The following is a 26,802-nucleotide window of genomic DNA, read 5'->3' as shown; positions in this document are numbered from 1 at the left end:
GTTGAGTCGAGTCAGATGGCTTGGACAAACAATTCTGAAAGCTGGCAGCATTGCTTCCTTTACTCGCTTCTATTCATCCTCCAAGCATTTTTCGTCGTCTACATGACTGTGCGTTTCTCGTAACTTTCTGGCCAGATTAGCTCGATACTCTTCAGCTACTGAATTTTGTCAAAGTTGGTGAATGGAGCTGCTGTCTTTCGGCACGCGTAGCGCTGACGGAAAACGAAGTGCTAAGCGTGCCTGCACGATGGCGGGATCAGAGTCAAGTTGCGTATCCCAGAAGGAATGAGAATCCTCAACTGAAGCTCTCTATCGGCAACTGGTAGCCATATGGTCCAATTGGATCCACGGCTGTCTTGTGGTAGGTGACCTCTAACTAGGTGTGTGCGTTTGTGTTGGAAATTCGTACAGGCCAGGAACGGACGATGATCTGCACACAACGCTCAGCATTGACTCCAAATCGACAACCTAACTGTGCTTCTTCCGGACTTAGTCGTCCAACTTTGGCATTCCTATCACCCGCCAGGATTACTATATCCGTCCTTCTTGCCGACCGAAGCATTCGTGACATATCTTGATAAAACTCGTCCTTCTCAGTCTCAGAACTGCTATCTGTTGGGGCGTATGCTGGTACGACAAACAAATACCGTTAGTCTTAATTGAGCTAGACAACCGCACAGTGCCAAGGTGACTGTGTACTGGAATCCAGTGTAGTAAGGTGCTTTCAGCCTTGGGGCTGAGTGCGACTCCCACACCGTAGATACTACGAGCCATTGTGTCAAGATCACCGGATGCCCGAAAAGTGAAATGTGGAACATCTTGGCTCGTCCTAAGCGGCTTGAGGAGCATGACCGAAGTGGGGTCTTGTATGCGTGTTTCGGAGACACGACTTTCATCGATAGAGAGGGGAAGTAAGGTTTCAGCAAGGGATGCTTGTTGCCAAATTCGACATAGATTGCGGACATTGAAGGCTGCAACGTGGATCAGGTCTTTTGAGGTTAGTAAGTGACTGTTTCGGTTTATTTTTCTGGGTGATGGTTGAGACACGGAACAGTAGCTAGGGGACTGGCAAATGGATTGATTACACTGGATTGTACGATTGGTTGGGAAGGAATGAGGGTGAAGGCCGTCTAGCGAAGAGCTGCAAGGGCAAATGATACTTCCCGGTTGCCCAGGTCGAAGAGGGGGGTTTCGTTGAGGTACCCCACCTTAAGCCTTTGATTCAAAAAGTCTGACCTACAAGGCTGTGGAATGATGTGGGGTTTTGTTTGGGGCCCTACCCCTACCCTCTGATTCAAAAGTCTGGAATGGAATGATTTTTTAGGCAGCTATGAACTTTGAAGGAATAAGTGCTCAGTTTCTGTGGTTAATTTTCTATTGTTTATGACTGTACGTTGGCTCTCATATCCTCGCAAACTTTCCTTTCTTGCTCTCATTTGATAGATCCTCGCCTCGGCTACTTTGACACATGACCCAGAACCGCTGAAGCGGTTCAACTTGTATTTTCCACAATTGTTTGCTTCGAGCACTTCGGCTCAACCAATAAGTTCAAACGGACCCATTGTTTCTGACATCGACCACACCATTGAAACTGATCTAGAGCCACCAGTGAAGAAGAAAAAGAAGCAGAAAAAGAAAAATGCGCTTTCAGAGGGAATGGCGCACAACGCTAGTCATACAGACTGCAGCGAAATGGTTCAGGACGCTGGTGGTGTGGGGGTGTTCAGTACTCCTCCTGGCTTGAAGGTAACGTTCGATTTACAGTGAAATATCCATTACTATTTAGGCCGTAATACCATTTTTATCGACTGTGATTGACGTTACTCACTTCCTCTGGAGTAATCACCGCAGTGGTTTATGTTTAAGGTCAGCTTCCGGCAGGCAACTCCGACTTCACCAGACTCTTCGTAATCCGTCACCGTTACTTCGACGCTGATGTTCATGATTTTATTCATCAAAACTTGCATGTTATGACCTTATCCTTTGTTGCTACGGCCAGGGAACAGTTGAAATGCTCTCTTTGGTAGTCCGAAAGAAGCTTAGCCTGGCCTTCGAGTTACTCTAAATTAGCCAGTCCATACTGGCTGATCATTCCATCTGGTAACGATATTAGAGACTTGTACAACAGTCTCTTACCCGATACCACATACGGCCGTTAAGTTAGTAGAAGAGTTCGTTTTTCAAGAGCATCAACACGCCTCCCCCATCCCTAAGCCTCCTTGGCATTACCGAAAGAGTTTCCAGGATTGCTGATGTTGCTATTACTAATCTCATGCTCCACATAAGGCCCATCTGCTTTGGAGTCTTGACTTCATGCAATGAAAGAATCAGATGTATTTCAGTTCCATAACTTAGCCAGCTCAATGCAATGGTGGATCGAGAACCTGATCGTACTCCACCGTTGGAATTCAGCAGTCTATGATCAAGGAATTATGCGAGGGAGGTCCAACCAAGCCCTCAGCCAGTAGCCCCGGGCGTAAAAAGATGGGTTCTGTTGTGGGTGGGTTCTTCCCACGTCCAAGTGGTGGGCTGTTAGGACGAATTATATTCAGGCTTGTCGTTTTCTCAAACTGTCCGGGTACTTTCAGAATGTAATCAATGGAACACGAGTGCGTGCTGTGTATTTAGACTACAGCTGAAACTAAAACAAATGACAACTGTTAACGATGGGAAACATTGAACAAATCAACCTGAAAGCGGCTCCCAATAATGAGGAACTTACATGAAGACATTCCAGTTATCGTGAGCGCCTTGTACAGGAAGGCTGTCAATTTCGCAGCTTTGGTAGACATACCAGTTTTTAAGATCTCCATAGTGCGATTTCATTGCTGAAAACATGGATGGACTAAAACGTCCGTTGTGAACGACTCATTCAATATAGGTCGCTGGTTTACGAATGATTTATAAAAGTGCTGGGTACTCGTCGTTTGGAGGTAAGGGCTAACTACGAGCCATTGTTTCATCCGAAGCTTGATCAGAAAACTCGGTGCGAAAACTCCGTTTTATTACCCTTTTAGGCAGTATATTTATTTTGAAAATATACCGGACCATTAATTGAACGTGATTACAATATTCTGAGGAAAATACTAAATTATGCGAGGTCGTCACTATTTTATCAGTTTCAGTAAACTACTATTTGATCTCTAGGAAATGTTCATCTCTCTAACTGTACCATATCTCTCGTGGTCTGTGCGTTTTTCCTCCACTACTTTCTGATATATTGATTGTTTTGAGCTGGCCGTGCTACCTAACCTTGGCTAATATAGCGCGCGTTTTTAGTTATCCGATCTGTCGTCCCTTACCGCGGTGCACAACCTTGATGTTTCCGGCGAAATCGTATAGTTCCGCGATGAAAACAGGAAACTCGCCCCACTTTCATTTCACAGATTGAAGGGATGATGTGAACTGCTTTTAGCCACAAGCTATCATCTTTTTTTATCTTGATGTGTTTTGAATGAGTAGAACTTGGTCCACTTCACTTCACATTACCTAGCGAAGTCGCAGATGACCAACCACTCCTACAGTGTTTTTTCTCCTGCTTGGTTGTTGTGATGTAAACGTAGCTAATTATATCCTTCTAAGTATTTCCTTTGCGAATAGGTTCCTGGTTCACGAAGAACTTTTCCCCTTCGAATTATCTCGCGAATTGACGTTTCGTGCAATTCGGAAATGCTACATAAATTTGCTGTTAGATGAAGTATATCTATGTCGCCTAAAGGTTACGATGTCTGCACATCGGGTACTGCTAATACCATCAAGCCTTTAAAAGAGATGGAATTAGGATCTGAAACATATTTTAGAACAGAATGATCATTTTGCGCAATCGTGTTATAATAAAGAATTCCGCCTAATGAGGACTGTTCCCTTCATCTTCTATCAAAATTCTGCCGTACTATGTGCTACAGTTTGTGAACCCCTTAATCGTCGGCTTTACTGACCACTATACGGAAGTGGTTTGAATACGTTCGAGCTGATTAACTCTTACTGATGTAGCCCTCATCACCACAATGCCAAAGATTCGGATGCCGATATTGGCAGTATGGTCTCTTCCTAAAAAAGTTGACCGTGAAGGCTGGTGGGCGGAGCCAACGGGCTTTGCATGTGACGCCTGAGATTTTCGGTGACTCCTGCTATATGGTTTGAGTGATGTGTCAAGAATGCAGGAAGAACGCTCAGGTAACTTGAGGGAAACAGTAGGTCGATAATTCACAAGGACATTCTCTATGAGTTACAGATGTTTACCTTAGAACTTAATAAGAATGCGGCTAATAGATTTACGCATTGCCTATTACTGTTAAAGTCTGCAGTAGCAATCTGGCTCCCCTTCATTTGCACGACCGTGATTACAAGTGTGGAAGTCAAGCACTAACTACAAGTGTTTCGAACAGGTGTATGTGCATTACAGAGAAAATGGAAGATCAAATGGCAACGCCCTCACCACTTGGATTCATCTGTTGCTTTGTTTGATGTCACTTGTAGGACTCTTCATCACCTGTACCCTCTCAAGACCACTATGGTACTTACAGGTGCCATGCCCATTCCAGTCCCTGCTATTTCCCACCCTCACTCCAGTGCATATGAGAACCATGGCCATCAGGGCACTGAATTCCAGTGTCCTTGGCATCTAATACCCTATTTCGCAGCGTTTTGTCTTGTGGAAGAATTGCATCTCTATTTATTCGTTACCAGGAATTCTTTCAGCGTTTATAGCACGCGTTATTCTTCAAAGTCTGACCAATATGCCACCAACTGTCGTCAGGCAAACCCAGCTAATGGGTTATGGTATAAATAGATGTAACGATTCCTCCCATATTATTATATAATCATTACACTTTACAAGCTGCGTAGATGATCAGAGGATCATGGAAGAATGACGGTGAGAAAACAACTTTTGCGTTTTGACAAGATCACAGATAGTTAACTTCCCAGAACGAGGTAAACAACCTGGTATCGTTACGAATCTGCTATTATTTTACTCGTCTCATTGAAAACTGTAGCAGGCAGCGATTCCGCAATTGTACTTCTCCGTGGATTACTTTTTGACGTAATAGATATTCCGGAGACTGGTAGATATCCATAAGAAATTATTTTTTAGATGACAGATTAGGACGCATGCAGACCAACCTTTAACCAGCGAACACTTATGACCGTAAACATGGATCCCTCGCTTCAAACTACTACTACTTGCAATCGGCACCAGATGTACTCATGGGCGTTAGAGATTACATCTTTCGGAGATTTCATCCTGTAAATGAAGACAATCTGTACTGAAAAGCCGAGAGCCACTGTACAGCTGTTTCATCCTTACTGGGAATCATCAGCGGTGCGCATCTTGCGAAACTCCGGAAAGTCTCTTCAACCCGTGATCTCCTGGCTATTCAGAGTTACGCAAGATGCGCACCGCTGATGATTCCCAGTAAGGATGAAACAACTGCACAATGCTTACCGGCCTTTCAGCATACTTTGGCCTCACTTACAAAATGAAACCTTCACAGAATTCCCAAATCTCCTCACACCACCCACAGATAACATCTTCCAGTGTTGCCATGAGACGTCTGGAACACGATCGTTGGGTTCTGTTCGGTTCAGCTCGATTGAAACTTCACAGATATAATTTCGCTGTTTGTTGGTCTCTATGTTGATAATCTGCACACTTGTTGATACAACAGTAAAGATTCGAAATTTGTACTTTGAAAGATACTACGCAATTATTAGCAACCCACTTCTCTGGCGGAAACCAGTTGTCAATGGCGACTAAAACTGCACCCCTTCGTGATGACCGCTATTCGTCTCTGACATTCGACTCCATTGTTATCTTTATTGTCAGGAGTATGTGGTATCTGTGCAACCGGAGCATCGGGCCCTCTTTTTGGTTCACCTTATTCGACACGAGAATGTCAAACGCGTGTTGTGCTTCACCAATTCCCGTGCAACAGCCGCGCGGCTGCACTTGCTGCTCAGTAATTTCAAGGGAATCAGATCGTATAGAATCTCAGGTCATATGCCACCTGACAAAAGGCAGCGTGTGCTGAGTGCATTCGCCCGCAAAGAACTGGACGTACGTGAGTTGATTAGAAACGTGAACTCCGCAGTATTGTTTCACATAAAGAAGTGTAATTCCTTTCGGTATTTACCCATCGTATTAGATCTCCTTGAGTTAGTCAGATTTTGCACTGGTATTGCCAGTTATCTACGTATCCTTGAAATCACCAAGACGAAATCACGAACAATAGGCCTCGCTTTCCTTGGCACAACACACTGCTCATAATGTTATTGGAAACTCTTCAACAACCTCCCACCGGTTCCGTCGTTCTTGTAACCTATCAGCTAGGCGAAATCTTTGGGTTGCCATCAACCATCACTCATTTGCAAGTTACCATGGTGTTAGCGAGAGACAACCGAATCTCTCATTCTTCTGATATTCCTCAACTGAATCTGCTACGCGAAGGCCGTCTTATGTGTCGTTGTGCCCTAAATTCGTGATTTCGTGGTTCATTTTTCGAAAGAACACGCTATTTCTGCAGATATTAAAAAACGAGAGGTTCAGCTGAATCTTTCCTAGGCACTACCACAGTTGTGTACTACAATTGTTTCACTCCACCAAGCTGTTGCTTAACGTGTTCCTGTGTGGCTGGATATGTAACTTGCGCTCGTTCGTCCAAGATGTCTGGCCAAGTTGTGCCTCATGTTTTCTCCCCACCCACATGCAGATTCTTGTATGTACGGACAGTATGGCCCGCGGGATGGATATCAAAGAGGTAAACTGTGTGGTGTCGTATGAAATGCCCCCGAATGTGAAAATTTACGTTCACCGGGTGGGACGCACTGCGAGAGCTGGTCAGCCTGGTTTGGCCTACACTCTACTTAGCAAAAATCAGGTTAGTTTTTCTGTCTTTACTGTGTGTTAACTTACTTAGGTTAGCTTGGTTTTTGTCTAACTTGGAGAAATCTTTGAGTGGTACACTTTGTGTTCGTCGAAGTTCCGTCACAACCTCTTCATCCTTGAATCATCACCGGTTCGAAAACCGCGTGCATGTCGCACGGAGCTTATAACTGCCACAGTTTCGTTAATCGATGATTTTGGGAGGTAGGGGTGGATAGCCATGCATTGAAGGTGGTAGCTGTTGTAATTGATTTATGTGTACAGAGGGTGTCAGTGAACTTTTAACTGGGGAGATCGAAAGGAGAACTGTGAACTGAAGGTAACAGTTTGAATTCATGCGCAATGTTGAGCGCCAGGCTGGGTCGTGTCTGTCAAGGTTTCCAATCATCAATGTGTCCCGTCTCGGACCACCATCCAGCGGAACGACAGCTCAGCTGGATTAGCTGGTAATGGATTTCGTACTTCGCTTCCAGGTCAATGCTTCAGCCCCTCTGTCCCGTTTTCAACCTCCGCGTGTTTGTGCGAAATGGACTTTCCGAGGAAGTTAGTTGACTGGCATACGGAACCGTGATCAAGCCAGCGTAACCTTCGGAATGTGATCAGTTCATCCATTGTAGTTTTGTTATTTTTCCGAAAACCATTCATTGTACTTCGGCTGTACTTTAGTCCGATGTTCTTACGAGACTTCAGTAATATATTGAAAACACGGATAGTCAAACTCTGAAAGTTCTTCAATGTCCTGAGCTCGCGGTTTCTTACCCATGACAATGTGGAGCGTATCCTAGCACCGTAAACTCAACCCGTAACAAAAAGCCCTATGTCATGCTTTTGACACGGGTGATGCAGGTTCACAGAGGCTGCTCTGATCTTCCCACTTTTTGACCAAAATATTGTTTTTGGCTGGGCTACTGGGACTGATACAACTGCTCAGGTAGACAAGTTTGTCTACTACCTTAATCGGCTTGTCCGCCAACGTGAGTTTCGGGTTGGGGCCCACGTAGTCTACACGTTGCAAGTGTGAGGCGCATGTCCAACCATTCACTTTTGCGCCATTCAGTGATCATTTCTTTATTTGGTCAAACCCCAGCGCTGTGAAGGGGTTTTTCCTATTACTCCCAGAGGCAATAATTTCCCAGACAACCATTAACATGCGCAAGGTTGAGTTATGGTGTCCCATTATGGGAAGCACCGAAAGCCTTCAGTTTCATGTGTTTGAAGCTTACTGATCCAGTTTGTACACACCGAACGAAGGCCATTCATTCTGGGTTCAAAGAACGCCGCCGGTCTTGGAGCTTGGATCCCCAAAACAGCTGCACAGGGTGTCAAGATGCTACAATCGTCCTTGAGTCGCTTCCTTCACGTTTTGGCATCCTTCCAGCCTTCCTGTCATGATTACCTCAGTTTGGTAACCAAAACTGCACTCATATCATCTGAGCGTGATATACGATTAGTGTTGTCAGCAGTGGCCAGCTGTTATATGCTAAATGGACTAGCTGGACCACGAAGCCGTCCTCTTTTTCATCAGTGATTCTATGACGTACGAAGGAGGTTTTGGAAATATACCTGGTCTGGGAGCCCATGCAGAAGCAATTTATTGTGCTCTGGCTAGCCTTCCCATTCTGGGTCGGTTGCATTCCTTCTTGCCAATGGAATCAAGACTAGATGATGGCTTGGTCAACTGGTTAGTCAGACTTCGCGGCGAAGGGCCTGTAAGAGCACAACCGTCTCTGGGAGATCGGTCTTTTGACCTCACCTGAAAGCCATTGCGGGATACCGCGGCTTAACTTTGTCCTGGGAACCGCCTAAATATGTCGTTTCGCATCAGCTATATCCGGGAAATACTTTTTACCTGCAACCTCATCTCACGCTTGCTGATGAAGGGGGCATGTACACAACGTGCAAAACGAAAAACGATTGAGGATGGTTGACAGAAGATTGATGACATGTCGAGTAGGGTTAAAAAACACACTAGCCTTGGGCATCTGAAAATTTTTTCGGGGTCCTCTTGCATCTGTCGGAGCTTTGCTATCAACTTTCTCATGACTGTTGTAATTTTGTTGTTTCCAGTCTGCTACAGTTCAAATGACGTTTACCATATTATTCCTCTTCAGTGATGCGGCTGGCAGCATATTCCACATAATGATTCGAAGATTTAGTGTTTTACAATGCGCCAACTAGAGGCCACCGTCCCTGCTCTGTCAAGTTTTTATGCACTCAAACTATTTTTGTTAGCTTATGTCAGATTTCTTCTTGAGTGTGATATTGTCGCGATCTTTTCATTCTATTTATTTTCTAATCTGACGGCGTCTTTTGCATGTGGCCCTCACCCTGTAACATTGGTTGTCACCACTACTGCTACCAACTATGATTCAATTTCACCGCAATTTTCCTCGGTTGAAACCGTGCCGTTCGGTTCACAAACGATGTTCCCATAGACCAACACAAGACCATAGTGATGGGATGTTTTTAATTTGTCTTTGCTTTATCCATAAGCTACCGGCTCAGCTAGCACGGAGAACCCACTAGCCATATCCATTAAATATCTTATCTTCATCCCATTGCTTACTAGAGCTGCTGCAAGTCGACAAGGAAACAGGCGGTCAAAAGTGTGAATTGGTCTTTCTTATCCCAATCTTGTAAGGTCTCTTGCTGATGATGTAGTTCTGTGTAGTCCGTAGAAGGGCGGTCTGGTAGTTGATTTCAGACTCCGGGGATACTTCACTTACGAAGGGCCCCGCTATCTGGTGCAGTACAACCTAACCCCATCGGTTTAGTTCGGGATGAATTTTATAGTCTCTTGATTTGAATAGCAGGAAGATTCACCAAACCGAGAGAAGCAGCTCCACCTACTCCATCTAGCGAGAAAACCATCCAGTTTGCTTCTTACTGGAGCATACGGCTACAATGCACAAGCGGTAGATGAGACTAGGTCTCCTCCGTTCCCAATCTCTCGTTTCTCCAAACTGGGGATAGCTCAATATTTACCCTCTTCATTCTTTTTTTACTCCCAGTTCTTTCATTTCAAGAAAGACCTTCGTGCAGTCGGAAAACGAAAACTGAAGGAGGTCACCTTCCACACTAGCCACTTTGCAAATTTACAGGAGGAATACAAACAGGCTCTATGTCGGCTTGAGGAAGAAGTCAAGGTAACACAAAAGTTCTATCCGAAATGACAGTCGATTTGTTTTACCACTATGGTTTGATTCGTGCTGATCTGTACTTCCCCATTTTCCGTAGACCGTATCCTTTGGTTCTTATCTCGATTCATCTGTTCGCCTTCGTTTTGTTCCTGCTGTTAGTTACTCTGGCGTTGCGCATTTGCTTTCGTTTTTAGACGTCTTCCAAACCAGCTACCGGTCATTCCACAGATATCCTCCAGACCGTAAGGAGTGCACGGAATAAACCGCAGAATAAACGAAAAATCCATAAATATTCCAAGTGAATTTCTCTATTTGGTAGTCTTTTGTACAGCAAACACCTATATTGTGACAATACAACCGATTTGTTATACTTCCCTACTTCTTGTGGTCCGTTTATTCACGACTGCTTGTTGTCTCAGTGTGTGTGTTTTATTTCGTCTGCTTACTGACAACCGATTCACATTGTGCTTCTTGGTAACTGTGTTAAAATTTTGGATGATTCTCATCGGAAGCAATCAGCCACCGGGACTCATATATCCTGTCCAATTTAGAATAGAGTCTAATTTACTTGGTAACTGTCCACGACTCAAATTAAGTTTCGCTCATTCCTCTTGTGAAAAGATGAGCCAGTTCCATGGCTGTTGCGGGTTGTTTTTACGTACGCTCGGCGACTAACAGAAACATCTGTGCCAGCTGTCAATGCGCTGGAGCATATAGACGAATGTATGGGGATAGGATGTTTTCTATGCCCGGACCCAATCAATCTTCAATATAAGGGAAGCGGGATAACCATAAAGACTTCTCTGCCTGATGGGCGTGTTCGACCGTCCTCGCCACTGTGTGACTTCAAGAACGATAATGTGTGTGTGATAAGGTGTCACCCTTCAGTGTAACCCCTATAGTGTTGTTTGCCCGGAACTGTCGGTTCTTGTGGAATTCGGTACGTCCTTCCTGGTTCGGATGACCAGATACAAACTTTTTATGAACGGTAAGCACACAAGAGTATGTTGCTTCAGAAACAAACTTTTTGAAATGGGAAGTGTCTCTGTGGTTTAGGAAAGTTTGTGCGTATCTAAACATAGGGCATACAACGTCATTCTGTCCACTGTCACTGGAGCTCTTTCAGGAGCCAAGAAGAACCAATTTGCCAATAGTGTTATTCCTGTTTCTGTCGTATGTCTTGTTCCACAGCACAGACTTTGCCTGCAGGCTTTTTTAGATTCACTGGGTTTCTTCGTTGATGTGGATATCCAGCGCTTTCCTCATCATCATAATTCAAACTTTATCCATTCACACTTTTGTTTCAGTCGCTATGATTTCGCAAACAGCGGTGGCTACTTTGCTGTGTGTCCTAACCAGCTTTCTCCAGGTCACAGGGGACACAGAACTCCAATCAAGGGACCTAAACTGTGATGTTTCTGGACAGGGGTTTCATTTGAATTTACACTGTGACTTACGTGGACCGGCTTCGAGCCAGTGGAGTACATGTGTGCTCAAAATGCGCTTGCCACGCGGTGAGTTTATCCACTATATAGTTTCGTTTACTGCGAGAGTTTAAAAATGGATAGGTTACTTGTAAAGCGTGGAAGTCTCACTCTGAATTGTGTGGTGAAATTCCGTCCTCCAAAAAACACGAATGTTCTGCACAGTGCTTCGTCTTCTTGTCTGCTTTATACACAACACTTTCTAAACGTTTCCGCTGCTAAACCATGACGAGACTTTATTGTTCAGTTCCAGTATCCCGTCCGCATCACTTGTTGTCCGGTTTCGAGCCATTGGATAATTGGATGGACAGATGTGAACGCTTTGTCGGAATGTATACGAACAACACTATATCAGCCAAAACTAAAGACTATCCGTATGAGTGAGAGCTTCTGTTGGGGATCGGTATCTATCTTCCACCATAGCTATCATCAAGCCACAATGCTACCGCACCTAATACGCAGTATACATGTCTCAAAAAACAGTCTATTCCATTCCTGTATGTCCCCTATGTTTTTAGTTGTGGACCATCCCTTCAAAACAATTGTTACTTTTTCGTTGGTCTGGCGACTATAGTCCTGGCGTGGATACGTCCCGATCATGAAAGAAAGCGGTTTTCGCTCGAGGATTCAGGATCACGACGGTTGACCACCAATCGGTTTATGGGTTGTTTATTCCTATTCGTAGGAATCTCCCATTCACCTCTTGTGTTTTCTCGTTACTCGCTTGATCCTTGCTTATCAAACTAACTCTTTTCGTTGTTCTATGTAATACATAACGTTACAGTTACAGATTTTCTTCATTTCCCTACAGGTTTATATGTAGATCCGTATGAATTGGGCATACGACAACCGGCCCTAAACTTCTCTTTATCGAAACCGAAGTCATCCGGTTCTTCGGGCGGTCGATTTGGACGATGGCTGTCTTGGTTCACAGCATCTGACCCTCATGAGTCCGGTCACGGCTCCTTCGATCAGTTTGAAGAAGCCGAAGTTCCAATGAACCAAAGCGAGGTCAATGTTGAAAGTCCTGAGTGGTTGGCTGAGCCCATGACTATCAACCTCTACCCACAGCAATCGACCGCAAAAGATATGGACGGTCTGTCCCTGAATAGCGTCGATATTCCTCTCCATCTTCGTTATAAGTCAGTTTCAAAATTTTTGTACACTGATTTCTCTGGTGCTCGTTGCGTATAATTAGAAAATGTCCAACATGAGGAATGCACTGGTAATCTGGATGTAATACTGGTATTGGGCGGTCCCGAATAGGACCAATCCACCCACATGAAGTGTACGGAAAAGGAGATGCTGAAACCGGAAGGTGAATCAGCGGTTATTTAATACGTACGAGAAGATTGATTGTACATGGACGACAAACGACCAGCCGGAGCGTTGACAGACGGTCAAGGTCAGTTTGCAGGGTTGGCAGTCGCAGAAACAGGCAGCAGTGCGATTGGGTATGTGGACTGGTGAGCACAAGAATGTAGATAAAGGGGAGAGCCTAAACCGAAGAACATGGGAATAAGTTTGACATATGATGGACAATGGTGTTCAGGCCAGCATTGATGGCAAAAACCTGGATGACGCCACAGATCGTCTACCTCCAAAGACCGTACCTCGCAACCGCACTGTAGCCTGGTACACGCGAATATCGAGATGCGGCAGGTGACTCAAAGTGGCAAACAAGACTCGAGCCACTGAGATTCTTGAGTGGACTTATCCTGATTGCTTCACGCTGTGAACACTAATGATGGTTAATTAGACCGGATTTCTGAGTTGACCATTTCGGGGTGTGTAAGTGGACGCGCAGAAGTGATCACCAAGGGTGACGCGAGGCTACCAAAGCTGTCAGTTCGAATAGTGGAACTCTCATGGCGAGTACTCACGAAGGAGTGGAGTATTGGAGTAAGAGGGGATTCGGGAAAACGTAAGAACGAAGTGCTCTAGCTTGCATTCCATATAAAGGCGTTCGTTTCAACAGTACTCCACTGCCGTCTATTCACCTTACGAATGAGTTGGTTCTTTTTGAGCGATTTCGGGAATCAAGAGCACCGGCACTGCATCCGTTTACCGATTTCATAACTTTATTGACGCAGTAGCGTTATCCTCCTACTTCAGCTTGTTTTCGTGCTTAAAATAAAGCGTCGTGTAGTGAACCAGTTGGAGGCAGTCGACGTCCTTAGCCTAACCGTATTTTTGCTTGTATGCACCAGTGGTTTGAATTGTGTATATACGTGAAACTCACTCATTTGCACACCAGTCTGGTTTTCACAGACTGATCAGCTGAATCCCGGCTGAAGGTGCTGCTTAAAAGGGCTCTTTTTTCAGTTGGTGCGATATTCGAGATATCGCAGTGTATTTTCTTGAGGGAAACTACTCATAGGACTGTCAAGCCCATCAGCAGAATCTCTTTTTGGAGCCCCAAGAAGGCCGAGGCCGGTCGTGGGCTGTGGAAGAGTTTTCAGCGACTTTGTAAGTAGTTTCCTTTATGACAAAGGATCTCTTTCTCTTTCAGGCACCTTTCAAACTATCGGTTTCCTCTCTACCGACCCCCTTTCAGGTTACCCAATGATGGAGATGACTCTAGCACCTCACTGCAGTCAACAACTCTTCCATATCCCATGCTGAAATGTACCGATGGAGATGAAGTAAACAGCTGGGACAGCATGCCGCCTTTCGAAGTAGCTGTTGCGACCCCGCCCACCAGCGACTTATTGTATGTCATGCCGATCACAATCTTGCTACTTACGGTTGGAGTTGTGGTTTTGTTGCTCGCTTAACCTACCAATAACGAAAACTACGGTTTTCGTTGGCAGCAACTCAGGCATTCCAGTCTCACTTGTACATTTCTTTTTTTGTTGGATAGTCTTCGACTATTTTTCCTGTTGCACTGTAGGACACAGAAAACTTGTTACTTTTCGCTAGGTTTTATCCTGAACTATTTTCGTTTTCTCCCACACCCTATGCAATACATGTCTCGTTAGCACGCACAGTCTTTTTTGGATTGCATTTCGATTGAGTGCCTACTGATTTATTGACTTTGTTCTGGTGAAAACCTTTCACTGATTGTTCCCGTAACCGGATCCTTGTCGTAGTTCCATCCTCAAATTATTTATTGCTTGCCTGAATCGCTCATTTACTTGCGGACGGTGCGTAATCATATGACCAGGGAGCGTTGCGAATCAGCCATATCATTTCTATTGGACGGTCTTTAGCTGAATCGGTAGCTCACTCTATTGGAACCGACGACCAATATATCGAAGGTATCCCCTGTTTGTAGTGTGGAAAGACTATCCTAGTATCACTGACAGCTAACTAAGTAGTCCCATAATTCGACCAACCTCTTTTCTCACTCTACTAACGGTCTGTACGTATGTCGACTAAATCACTCTCGCGTGCGTAGCTAGTGCAAAAGTGAAGCTTGAATGAAGCTACTTTGCAGCCCTCTTTTGTTGAACTCCTCAACGGAACGGAACTCACAGCAAATTGTCCGAGGCTTTTGCTATTTTCCTCATGTTAGGTACCTTTATTTATTCACCTATTGTTTCACTGGTACATCAATGCTGCTGTCGTTGGATATAACCTGGAGTGGGGTATGGGGCATTTGCCTTGTGTACATGACTGCATACTAGTCACTACCGCTTTGATACAGAGTCATATCTCAAACTGCGATCCCTGTGGTGACAATTCAGTTCATCCAGCCATCGACAACTTAAGGGACTCCGGTAACACATTTGTGTAGTAACCATTGCACGTGGTTTGAATCCATTACTGACTTTCAGCAGCCCTCTATTTTTTAGGTGTAATGTCTTACCGTCCGACAGTCTGCAAGGTTAGCCCTGATGTTTCATCCTTCCGGGAGTGATATTGCTAATCTACTTTACAACAGACGTTGCATTGTATTTGCTACTTTTCACATCAGAACATCGGTGAACATGAGGTTGAGTCCGGTTCTCAGTGCAAATTAAGGTTACTAGTGTGAAGAAATTTGAGAAGTAATCGAGATTTTGTCTTGTAAGTGAAACCAGTCTCTGCTGAAAACCCGAGAAGCACTTTGTAGTTGTCTACTTCTCTGTTAGTAATCATTAGTCGTGCGCGTCTCACGAAACCCTATCGTTCGAGACCTCTCGGATGACTTATCTGTACGATGCTACTCGGTTTTTCAGCATAGACGCAATCTCGACCAAGGATTGCATACTGCCAGTGTATCCGTCGCGTTATGTGAAGTTTGGTAGGAGTTGGTAGCAGGGCGATTTCCGACTGGTTGACTCCACTCAACGAAAACTTGGTATACTATTTCACCAATAGGGGGATCATTTCATCCTCTCGTTTGAATAGCCTCTATTCACATGCTTATTCTGAGGTACCACTAGACTCGAATTCGCTATTATTAATGCGTACCTGTGCCTGGCCGTGCCGAGATTCGAGTCCTGGTCATCTGAAATGCGATAAGAGCGTGTCATCATCTCTTTACCAGCGCTCGCCGAATAACTCCGAACTACCGCGTCTCAAGAGACTCGAATGCCTCTTCTTGGGTCATTTGTGTTGTGCCGGATGCGTGACAAGCAATAAACGGACTACCAACTTAGGAATAAGTTGGTATGAAAACGTGTTCTTCCAATGTTCTTAGGCTAACTAATGCTATTGCACTGTTTTGTTCATCTGATATCTGTTCCTGTAATGAGTAATGTGGAATATCTGTCAGCCTACTCTGTAACAATGCTGACTGTACTATGCAACGCTGTTTTTTTATTTTCAGCATATCAATGAACAAAGTTGGATAAGTGATTCCGAACTATTGTCAGTGTCGGATTGTTTACTCTGATCATGAGCGAAAAAGACTGTTCAGGTGCTACACTGGACCTATTAAGGTAACCTGTGCGAGTTTAACTCATCAATTTGTAATCTACCAGAGTTGAAAGTCATGAGAACTCAGGAAAACGCAAATTCGTTCCTAATTTAAAGAAGGCACTTAACAAGCAAGTTCTTACCGATTCCAGGTTAGTTCCATTCAGACTGTGTGGGGAATTAATAACTGTGCGCTGCACATTCTAGCTAATAATGCATTTCTAGGTTGAGCTATTTCCATTGTGATCGGTATCCGTACATTTTATTGTCCGCTTTCTCGAGGCATAATAATTTCATTGCAGTTCATCTTGGTTTGAGCTCATCAAGTTAGTAGCGGAAGGGAACATCACATGGTCAATGACCACACACAAATCGAAGAGGTCCTGTAGTTTGATATGATTTGTTTCTCACATTGTTCCCGACCTTTCTGTGACCTTTCTGAGAACCTAGGAGCCTGAGTTGCAACCAGACATTTTATATAAGGTGGATCGTGTAATCGTTTTATGCTTGAGCACCTCCGAAGTTATCAATTTTGAAGAAAAATGGGGTGTTTGGATATTCCAATCCACATTTCGGGTGAATATCCAGACCAGTTACGTTTACTATGGGCGAGATGTCTCAAGTGGTTAGAGCGCGAGTTTACTGGTCGGAAGGTTCCCCTCTTCGAACCCGACATCCGCCTCTCGACTTCCTCTGTCTAGGCCTGGGCAACCTGGAATTTTAGGCCTGGGCAACCTGGCATTATCCCACCCCTCGTGCTTCCTTCGGGTAGCATGGCAGCTGGGCATCGGAAGGGTGCTACAGCTGAAGGATTTTTTTACTATGGCGAAACATCGTTGTTCCATGTCTATTCGTCCACCGTAACCATTAATCTTTTCTTGTGGGTCGCACTTCAGCGAGTGGATTCGTCCGCCACACCTGATCGCAGTCTATTGAAATGTGGTAGATTTTATTATTAATGTGACACTGGGATTCAAGAATAGCGGACAGGCAGTGCGAAATTCATTTAAATCCCTTAAGCTGGAATTTCAAACAATTTCGCCTCTTCCAGTTAATTGGAAAGCGTCTAAGCCTACAGAGAGGTCTTCCTTCCGGAAAGGTCTAAAAACAATCGGTGGATCTGTCTCTCAGGTTTATCTAGTCTAGCAATGAACCTACCGATTGTTTCTTAAACTTTCTCGTTTGATCCAAATTACTCGTCATAAAAACTAGTGAGGTGAGTAGCTGGTCCAGGTAAAATTATTGTTAACTAGTGGCCATCGAATCTTGCAAATTGCCACACTGGTCAAAATACTCAATGCTAGTTGAAGCGTCAGGGAACTCCTTTGATCAAAGATTCATGCATTATCTTCGTATATCCATACATAGCCGACTATCCTCCTAAGTAACTGAGCTTGCTAAACCTGATGCAGAATAAATACTGTGTACACATCAGTCGAAGCTCGTACGTTAAATGTTAGTTCGCTTGATTTAACTGAAGCGAATAGGAATATGAAATAGGCATAATTCAGTGGTCTGTTTAATTCTGGTGCACTTGGGTAAAGCAGGCCATTGTTGTCGAAAGCCTGCCGTCAAAAACAGTGAAGTGATGTTTGGCAGCGAAAGGAGTTGCAAAGGGTTTCAGATTGAGCCTCCTACCGCGATGCGCTTCTGCGTTCGGCTAACAGCAGGTTTAGTTGCAACTGGTGAGCTGGTTGAACCAGATCAGACAGCGTGAATGCTGTTCTGGTCTGCAGGGAAATTTTGTCGTAAGCGACTGTCCCATTATTTATAAGCACTTGTATGCGCATTACTCCTGTTCTGAACAGTCCTTCCCCTGACCTAGCACAATGATCATGATGAGTCCACACCAAAGTTTTTCTGTTATGAGAGCACGCAGTCTCGGCTGTGTCGGACTTGAACTCTGCGCTTATAAGGCCACTCAACTACTTCACCGAAGGTGCAAATATCAGGGTCCGTCCGTGTACGCTCGTGCAACAGTGGTGATAGACTCTTCTTCCCTGTCAGCATCCCAGAGTTCTGATCTGGGAGCGGCCAAGGATATGGACTCCTGAAGATGCATATAGAATCGGAATTCGAGTACAGAGTCTTTCCATTTATGTGGATTATTCAGGATAATCTTAGTAGAGTAGAATAGGATCTGTTTCATTCAGGGGAATCTGAATGTAACTCGAGCTTTGGTTTACCAACCGGTTTTTTGATATTTTATACTGACAAGCTGGTTAGCTGACACTGCCTGATGTGAATCAGATTACTGCTTGAATCACTGTATGTTTTTCAAATTAGAAGCAAATCGATGCGTTTACATCACTCTGATTTGAACGGTCCTCTTCCTGGTGGCTCTACACCAAGAGGAGAAAGAACCACTGGCCTCGATTTCCTCTCCTGTTAGACCTTATCAGCATTGCAAATGCTTGATCATGCCGGGATTTCAACCCCCGACATCCGATACTTACAACTGGTGTCAAGCGTCCTATTGTGTTATCTGAGTGAGCTGTCCTGGCAGGCGAGTCAGTCTATCGACACAACCAAGATAGTTAATAGATTCAAGGCATTTGCATCAATCTTGAATACGTTGGCTTGTTCAGACGTGCTAATTTGGGTGCGCCCAGCATGCGTTGGTGGACTAGTAGAAATACGCTCGCCTTATATGTCAGATGCCTGGAATTCAAATCCCCTTCACAACCAGAAATATACACTGCTGACGATCTCTGATAAGAGTGAGTCTCATGACCAACCCCCCCTTTGCTGGGATCTCACCATAGTAGTTGTGTCAGAACAGGGGGAGGACTGGGCAGATGAGAGTGATTTGAAGATTGGTTCTACAAATCCGGTAACCACCTACAACTAATCGAGCGTCCATAGCGCTACCTGACTGGGAAATGCAGACAGGCAAGTCAAGCAGGACAGTTAGTGGGTCGACGTTTGAGGCCAAGGTAAACAGTTCTGTGGAGGCGCCGTCAGTGACATCACCTTGATGTTCATTCTGAATCACAGATTTGCTATTAGTCATCGTGTCTTGACCTTGTTCTGTTTAGATTAATGTAGCGGGTGAAATGAGGTCAGGGTCACAGGCGAAATTATGGCCAATCATGCAGTAGCCGTCATGTTTGAGCGGTATGTTTTAGATTTGAACTGTTTCTTGCTCGATTACTGAAGGTTCCTACCAGCACGGAGACTTTGTATTGCTGGAAAAGCCAGGACGCAAAAATATTTCCTTCAAACTTCCTTTTCTTCATGGAGGTTTCTTGTACGGAGGTGGGGCTGTACTACTACCTTGATATAAACAGTCGGATTAAAAAAAATCATCTTGGAATTCCCATCCAATTTAGAGCTCCCGTCCATTCAGAGCTCCATTTATCTTCTATTCACGTAACTGTTGGTGTGCCATCGTAGCGTGCTAAGAACCAGCTCCTATCAATGTCTAGAGTCGTTGACAAGATCTTGCAAGTGTAGAAGCTTTCCAAATAGTTGAACGTTGTCACAATTACCGTCCTCTTTTATTATAGATATGGTCTTGTGATAACACGGTTTATCGGAGTTTGCCTTGAGCGCATGTTGTTTGTTATTAAGGGATTTGTCACGTCATTTTGTTTTCATACGTATGTGTTTCAATAAAGGCCTTCGAAATCAACACGCGGAGACCGAAATCCAAGTGATCAACCGACCCACCGTTCGGCGCGTTTTGGCCGCGGTGCTGGGCAACAGACACAACGGCGAGATGAGAAACCACAGTTTGTTCAGAGCTATTCAATCTTCGAAACAGGCATTGGTTGCGTTGTAAAGACGGACAAAAATGCGGTCGAACTTAGTGAGTCACTTCGACCGCCTCGGGAGTGGCCTGTAATCTTTGTTTCTTTGTTTGTTTGGGTGCTCTGACATTTGCCGGTTTGTGCTTTCTGGAATGTCATTTCGACTCCCACTTATTTACTGCCTCTACTTCTTTGGCTGGGTTGAATTCGACAAAATGTTGGGAAGAACTGCTAAATTCTTAGCTTCGATTGATTGGATGCTCGTTGATAGTCGCCTCTGCGCGGTTCGTTTGAAAAGGTCTGTAAAAGAATCTAGAGGAAGTGAGGTTCATCGCATTGTTCATTTTATCCCAACTGACTGTAAGTCTGAAGTTGCCAAAACAGTTCCTATAACGCTCTAGGCGCTCTTTTTCAACGGGATTAAAGTTCAGGCATCGTTGTGGTTGCTGGTGGCATGAACGCCCACATATATAGACCAAGTGCTGCTGAGACCCGATTGGATGGTCGTCTTGGATTGCACACGAGACGCGCGGACGATGGAGTTCGCGCGCTTCATATGTATGTTAATCCTTTTTGCTACACGAATTTCCGCACCCGAAAGGGTCCTCGGAAGCCTGTTGTCAGAGGAGTTATCAGAGACGAGAATCGCTCCTTGATATCCACCAAGCAGAACTTTTGAACCGCTGGTCACAATATTTCGAATAGCAGTTCAATTAGTCACCCGCTACTCCAAATCCGGGAACTGTGCCTTCAGTCTTTCAAGTGTCCGAGTGCATATCTTTGTTCAGGCGTCATCGTGCTGCTGGTCCTGTTGATCTTCCACCTGCTCTGTTCAAGGACTGTGATGGGTTTCTCGGTCAGTGCCTGTCTAGCCTGTTTGGGTCTATCTCGGAGAAACAGACCGTCCCAGACATCTGGGATGAATCGATAATGTTGCCCGCTTTCAAAAAGGTTTCTCACAATGAATACAGTAACCACAGATCCCTTCGCTCACCCACTTTCTCTCTTCTTTTCACTCCGAGGCTTTAAATATAATTACATGGGTTTAATGGTTGTATGACAGTGTCAACACTGACGTTGTCTATGACTGACTGTGATGAGCTCTGTGGAATCGTATGCCATGCATAATTCAGTTTCATCGTATCCCAGGCGACATTGATTCATAGTTGTTGATAGTTTCAGCACATTTCTATGTTGACCATTTTATTTAGTGTGCATTTCTTTCACCATCTGTGATTCTTGAAACTGAACTTCCTTACATCAGTATTCGATGGTTTTTTTCCTCATTGGCAGGAGAATCTCGACCGTCCTCTGATTCGGTCTGTCGAACCGAACATCAGGAGGTGGACGAAACCGAATTGAAAGAAGATCCGTTGGAAAATTATCAGTCTTTTGTGACCGATATTAAGCAGGTTTTCAAAGACCCTCCTGTTCTTATGCATGATTCCGCTGCTGGCACCCAAATTCCTCCAGGTGGGTATCGAATTTAGCCACTTTAGAACCGTATTGTTTGTTCACCTTTGGATGTGTGGTTGCTACTTCTTTTTTTACTGTTTCTCCCGTCAGATCCCCTGAAAGACCTGGATCTGTCTGGCGGAAGGAACCATCGTGTACCTTATGACTTTTTCACCGATTCTGGACCGGGTCGATTATTTATTCTACACTTACCGGACAAAATACTGCCCAGTGTGAGTCGTTGCAACACATGTAAACTGTGTACGAGGAAGATATTGCGAACAATTCTCCCCGTAGTATTTAATAATCGTATGATTGCAGTATCGAATTGCGTCCTGTACCTTCAGAGTTTCGGCTGGATCATGTAGGTCAGACGCTCTGCGGCCATTTTGAATGCATTAAGCCGTGCCTGACATCTGCACGCTCTGAAATAGTAGATGTCTTATGAAATTTGTAGCATATTATATCCTGCACTTCTGTGAGAGATTCGCAATACACTTTTGGCACCATGACTTATTTAGCGCCCCTGTCCCATTAGTTTCCCACATCACCCTGACTCACCCTGACTATCCGACACCTGTGAAACCAAAGCCACGAGAATGGCTAACATCTCAATTCTCTGGAGGTAAATTTCCTCACTTTGAATTCGGCGCACATCGCTGTAGTTAAGTAGCAGAGTTTGTGTGATACCAATCACGGAAGCCTGTTAAGGTAACAAACACAATCTAATCGCTTCTGTATGGAAAAAAAAATATTCCCGTCTCCCGTGGCTCATTTAGTGATTTTGGCTTGTTTGTGCGCATGAATCCGTGCAGCCCATAAATGACTGACTGACTGTAACGTGGCATAAAGTGGCGATGGTCAGCTCTCAGTATCGATGTGCTTTGTGCTTGCGTGAAGTGAGGTGAAAGATCCGTTTCCAATAACGGTATACTTCTGTGCTCCCTCGTAGCTCGGAACGGGGCCCACAATCATTACACTGCAGAAGTGACAAACCAGATACCAAGCTGCATCAGCGCCGCCACCCTCAAGGGACGGATACAGTATACATAGAAGATTCGACGTCCCATTACTGTAGTGCTGCAACTTTGCAATGAGTGCTGTGGTGGCTACAGATTGTTGACGATGGTTGTTACTACACTTTCGGACAGCTATATTCTGAAACAGGACTAGCCATCTCCAGAAATGTCTCAGATACATGTCACCCAGTCACGATCACTGGCTCTCGGACATGCATACTTCGATATCCAGTATCGACCCCAGTGACGGACTCCGTAAACGATTTGGCGACTGAATTGCTCCATGTCGCCCTTGACACGGCGCCAGATTTTCAGCGGTCCTCCGATGGCTCTGATGCACGGTCGCCACCCACTACGTGATTACGTCATCTCGGTCAGTGTTTCTCCGCTACTGGATCCGCATATGGGAGATGACAACACAAACCAGGTTTCCAGTTGGATTTCCCATGTTCAAACCATTGATTGATCGCCATTATAGCGTGGCTTTTTGCGAGGAGCTCGTTGCAACCAGTAGCAAGACTCCCAGCTTCCGCTGAATAAGTTCAGCTAATCACAGACTTGTTTTCATTGCTGTTGATCGTGGATTAAAAAATGGAAATTGGTTTACTGTTCTTATGGAACCGTGCTCCCTTCGGACACCTACCTGTTGCGGAGAAATGTTATTTAGGAAGCCAATCCGTAAAGTACATGAGACTAGGTTTTTTCGTAAGCTGTCGATTATGACCGGTGTTGTATGGTAAATCAAATTTTAACACAGTGGCGCTTGACAGGCATTATCTCCTGAGTAGTGCTCGGAAGTTGTGCTACTGTTGGCGTTGGTGGTGTGTGTATCCACTCCATTTCCTGACCGAAGTAAAGCAACGGTTTGGTACTTCTAGGCTGTCTGCTTCTACTATATCAATGTATTATAATTATAGTTAGTCCGGATACGAGGTTTTCAGGTTTATCATCCTGCTGTTGCTGCTGCTGCGTGCTTTTGTGACATTCTTTGTGGGTACTTCTCACTTAGTTGGATTTGTTTTTTATTCCGGACACGGGCAGATGTCACTTTTATTGTTGCGCATCTTGGAGAACGAAACGAAACCAGTGCATCATAGGTTTAGATTAAGCACATTTTCCGGAATGATTACGACGCAAAACCGGGGAGCTGTCTCTTCATATGACTCTTTGTTTCCTTTCAGGATTTGGAGCAGCTGGAGGAAGGTTGTTTTGGAAAGATTCAGGTTTTGGACAACCAACAAGTTCGCTTAGTTGTTGGCGAGGCTAGGTTTGACCTAATAAGCCCTCATGCACCCACGGCAAGCTCCGTAAGTTGTTCCATATTTTTGTATGCATTGGACTAGCTGACTGGCTTTACCAATGAACGCTGCCCACTGTTTTATAGTGTGTTTCACATTTCATCAAAGACGTCGGATTGTGAAAAGCTCAGCCATACGAACGATTTCGTTCTCATTGGATTTCAACAATTGGGGGAGCTGAAGCGTATTCCAGTTTTCAGACTCATCCTCGTCTGTTGACCAGTTTGCACAGCCTATAGATTTTATGTAATTAACATTTCGACGTGTGGGCCGAAGGGTAAGAGCGTGAGAGTTCCTCGTCAGAGGACCATCTTTTCTATCCCTTTTCGCCCATTAAGCAAGGACGGACTCCTATAACAGGTTTTCACGATCTAACTATCTCTTTGCCAAAATCTAATGTCAGATCCTAGTCCATCGTTTGGTAACTGTCAGGTACTCGCGGGGATCGACTAACAGAAAGCGTTCAGCTATGGTATCCTTTCGGTGCCTAGCTGCCATGCCATCCAAAGGAAGCACGAGGGATGGGGTACTGTCAGGTTGTCCAACCCTAAGCAGGAAAACTCGAAAGGCAGAGGTTGGGTTCGAACCGGTCAGTAAATTCGCGCCCCAACCACTGAGCCATTTCACCCCCGTTTAATTACTACACGAATAGATCACTCACTTTTCACCAGTGGTCAAAGAACTGAATAAACCAGCAGCTGATTCGAACCATGTCTCACACCCAGTGTCATATAACCGCTCTCTTTGTTATGATTTATCTGAAAATTTTATACCATTGTCTGTACTAGAGATAAATCTCAGGCACTACGTACTACAGCCCTCCAGTGATTGAGCATCATTCACTATACTATACTTTTGCTTAATTGTCAGGACGTAGTCCTTGTGGATCAACGTGGGGATGATTGCATCAGATTGAATTGTCTCGGTCACCTGGACGAAGCAATGGTTGCCGTACCAAATCTAGACGACTTTGTAGCTCTTGGACAATGAGCCTGTTGAAGACAACCTGCCTTCTGTATATTTGTTCTTTTGCAATACGAAACCCTGAACATGCCCCTGGCAACCGAACAGCTTATTTTGGCTTATTTTTTCAAATGTACTGAGCGCCGCCCTGACCCATCACTGTATTCTGTATGTGTAAATATACTCTAATTTGAATAGGATTGTTTTTAGCAAACCACGTGAGTACAACTCTGCCAAATTTGACCTAATCTGTCGTTTTTTCAGCTGAGTAAAATAGGATTGGTTCTCTATAGAGGAAAATGTCGTTAACTCAGGTAGCGTAGATGGTGGTCGTTGGCTTGTTCACTGAGCTGGGCAACTTGATTGCAACCACTAACCTACCGCTACGCACTACGACGCTTCCCAATAATGCACTGATGATGTCACCTCGATTGGTGATGAAACGTTTGCAATCAAATTGCCCAGCTCAGGGCTGCCGTTAGATTTCCTGCCTCTCTTTGTCGCCCGATAACTCAGGCCGCCAAGGATTACTTTCAGGGAACCCTTTTATGTATCATCATCGTGTTAAACGATTCCACCAGCTTCCTTAAGAAGTCTCCATAAACTTTAAAAGTGACCTTACAGAAATTGCGGCTTCTCGATCTAAGTATGATTCACCTAAATGACTAGCGCAACTTTCCGGATTTTCTTTGCCTCATGTTAAGCTTTCTTTGGATCACTTTCGCGTTCTTCTTATTAAATAAAGAGGAGTCTATAGAAATTTCATGAGGAATACCGGAGTATGTTACCACTACTAAATTCGGTTGACTTTCGTTTCCAAGGTTGAGAAATTCCGCTTCCCTTCACTCCTACTTTGGGCTTTTTTAACTTGTTCCTTATTTACTGGCTTCATAATTCAAACTGATATGCACCACTGAAACATCGTTGGAATTCAATTTTCACAGTTTATTGTCCGTAAAGGGAATAAAATCTTCTGAACGGAACCGGGAACGCGAAAATGAGACTATTGCTCGACATATTCGAAAAATCCGTGATTCGCACGGAGCGACTTTGTCACAACAGATTTCGGAGACAGCTCCTTAAGAAGTACATCACTTGAACAAACAGGCGGTCCGAGATAGCCTCAAACCAAAAGAATTGTAATTCATACGGTCTGAATAGATGAAATACGCTATTTGCCACCCATCGATGTGTCGAGCCAAGATACACCACAATCCAAACGTTACTTTTGCGACGCAGCTTATTGTTTCAGAATGTTATTATTACGTGGACTTGACCCTTAAATGATCCGCTAGGTGATAAGTAAAACAGCTTTCGTCTAACTGATAAATCCAGATTGTGTAGTAAGTTTGCCCCAAAGTAGTCTACCGAAGGATACCGAAAAGTGTAATTTCAATCATTGTCTGACATAAGTAGTTTGGAGGGTCGTAGTCTGTCCAATTTCAAGAAAGATTTGACTGAATATTCAGTTGTTGCATCATTTTGCTGAAAGATGAATCGGTTGTTTCAGAATGGCTTGGTAGATAATCGGTAGATTTTAACTAGACAAAGTTTCGCTTTTGACACAAAGGCTTCATCAAGCCAAATGAGCAGGCCACCGATTTGGCCAGTTATTAAGGCGGAGAACTAATCAGTAAGACCTCTTCGGATTTGCGCACCAGATCAGTGTTAATTTTAATAAGGGGGTCTTGTCGGTTGTGGTTGACTAAATCAGGGCGCGTTTGCTTTTAAGGTTTGAGTGAGGGGGACATCGATTCGTACCTAGTTCGGTGTGCCCATTGGAGCTTGACTCAGGTTTTCACTCGTGAACCGTGTTTGATTGTTTAGTTTCCAATGCGTATGGTATTTCAATGCGTTTCGCAAAGTCTTGTCCGTAAGGAGAACGATCAAATAGCAATGAAATGAATACATCTGCTCATTACATCGTAGTAGCACTCCGTTCTCATCATTGCGAGCTTGGCGT

General features: G+C 44.4%; 1 protein-coding gene across 1 annotated transcript in view; it reads left to right on the top strand.

Moving 5' to 3' along the window:
* T265_02840 (hypothetical protein) overlaps positions 1-25,019 on the top strand; it is a gene marked incomplete at both ends in the record, with an annotated part of 28,194 nt that extends 3,175 nt beyond the window's left edge. Inside the window, 15 exons of the mRNA XM_009167184.1 lie at positions 1,444-1,746; positions 5,828-6,058; positions 6,711-6,878; positions 9,895-10,029; positions 10,218-10,321; positions 10,355-10,445; positions 11,243-11,537; positions 12,319-12,649; positions 14,065-14,220; positions 16,418-16,504; positions 19,973-20,163; positions 21,398-21,577; positions 21,671-21,792; positions 23,760-23,885; positions 24,747-25,019. Coding sequence (XP_009165448.1) covers positions 1,444-1,746; positions 5,828-6,058; positions 6,711-6,878; positions 9,895-10,029; positions 10,218-10,321; positions 10,355-10,445; positions 11,243-11,537; positions 12,319-12,649; positions 14,065-14,220; positions 16,418-16,504; positions 19,973-20,163; positions 21,398-21,577; positions 21,671-21,792; positions 23,760-23,885; positions 24,747-24,866 — 2,640 coding nt within the window. The remainder of the gene's footprint in view (positions 1-1,443; positions 1,747-5,827; positions 6,059-6,710; positions 6,879-9,894; positions 10,030-10,217; positions 10,322-10,354; positions 10,446-11,242; positions 11,538-12,318; positions 12,650-14,064; positions 14,221-16,417; positions 16,505-19,972; positions 20,164-21,397; positions 21,578-21,670; positions 21,793-23,759; positions 23,886-24,746) is intronic.
* Positions 25,020-26,802: the final 1,783 nt, after the last annotated feature.

The sequence above is a fragment of the Opisthorchis viverrini genome (assembly GCF_000715545.1).
Source record: "Opisthorchis viverrini unplaced genomic scaffold opera_v5_37, whole genome shotgun sequence".
Lineage (NCBI taxonomy): Eukaryota > Metazoa > Platyhelminthes > Trematoda > Opisthorchiida > Opisthorchiidae > Opisthorchis > Opisthorchis viverrini.
Note: the sequence above shows the minus strand (reverse complement) of the source record. Positions and strands in the feature narration are given on the sequence as shown.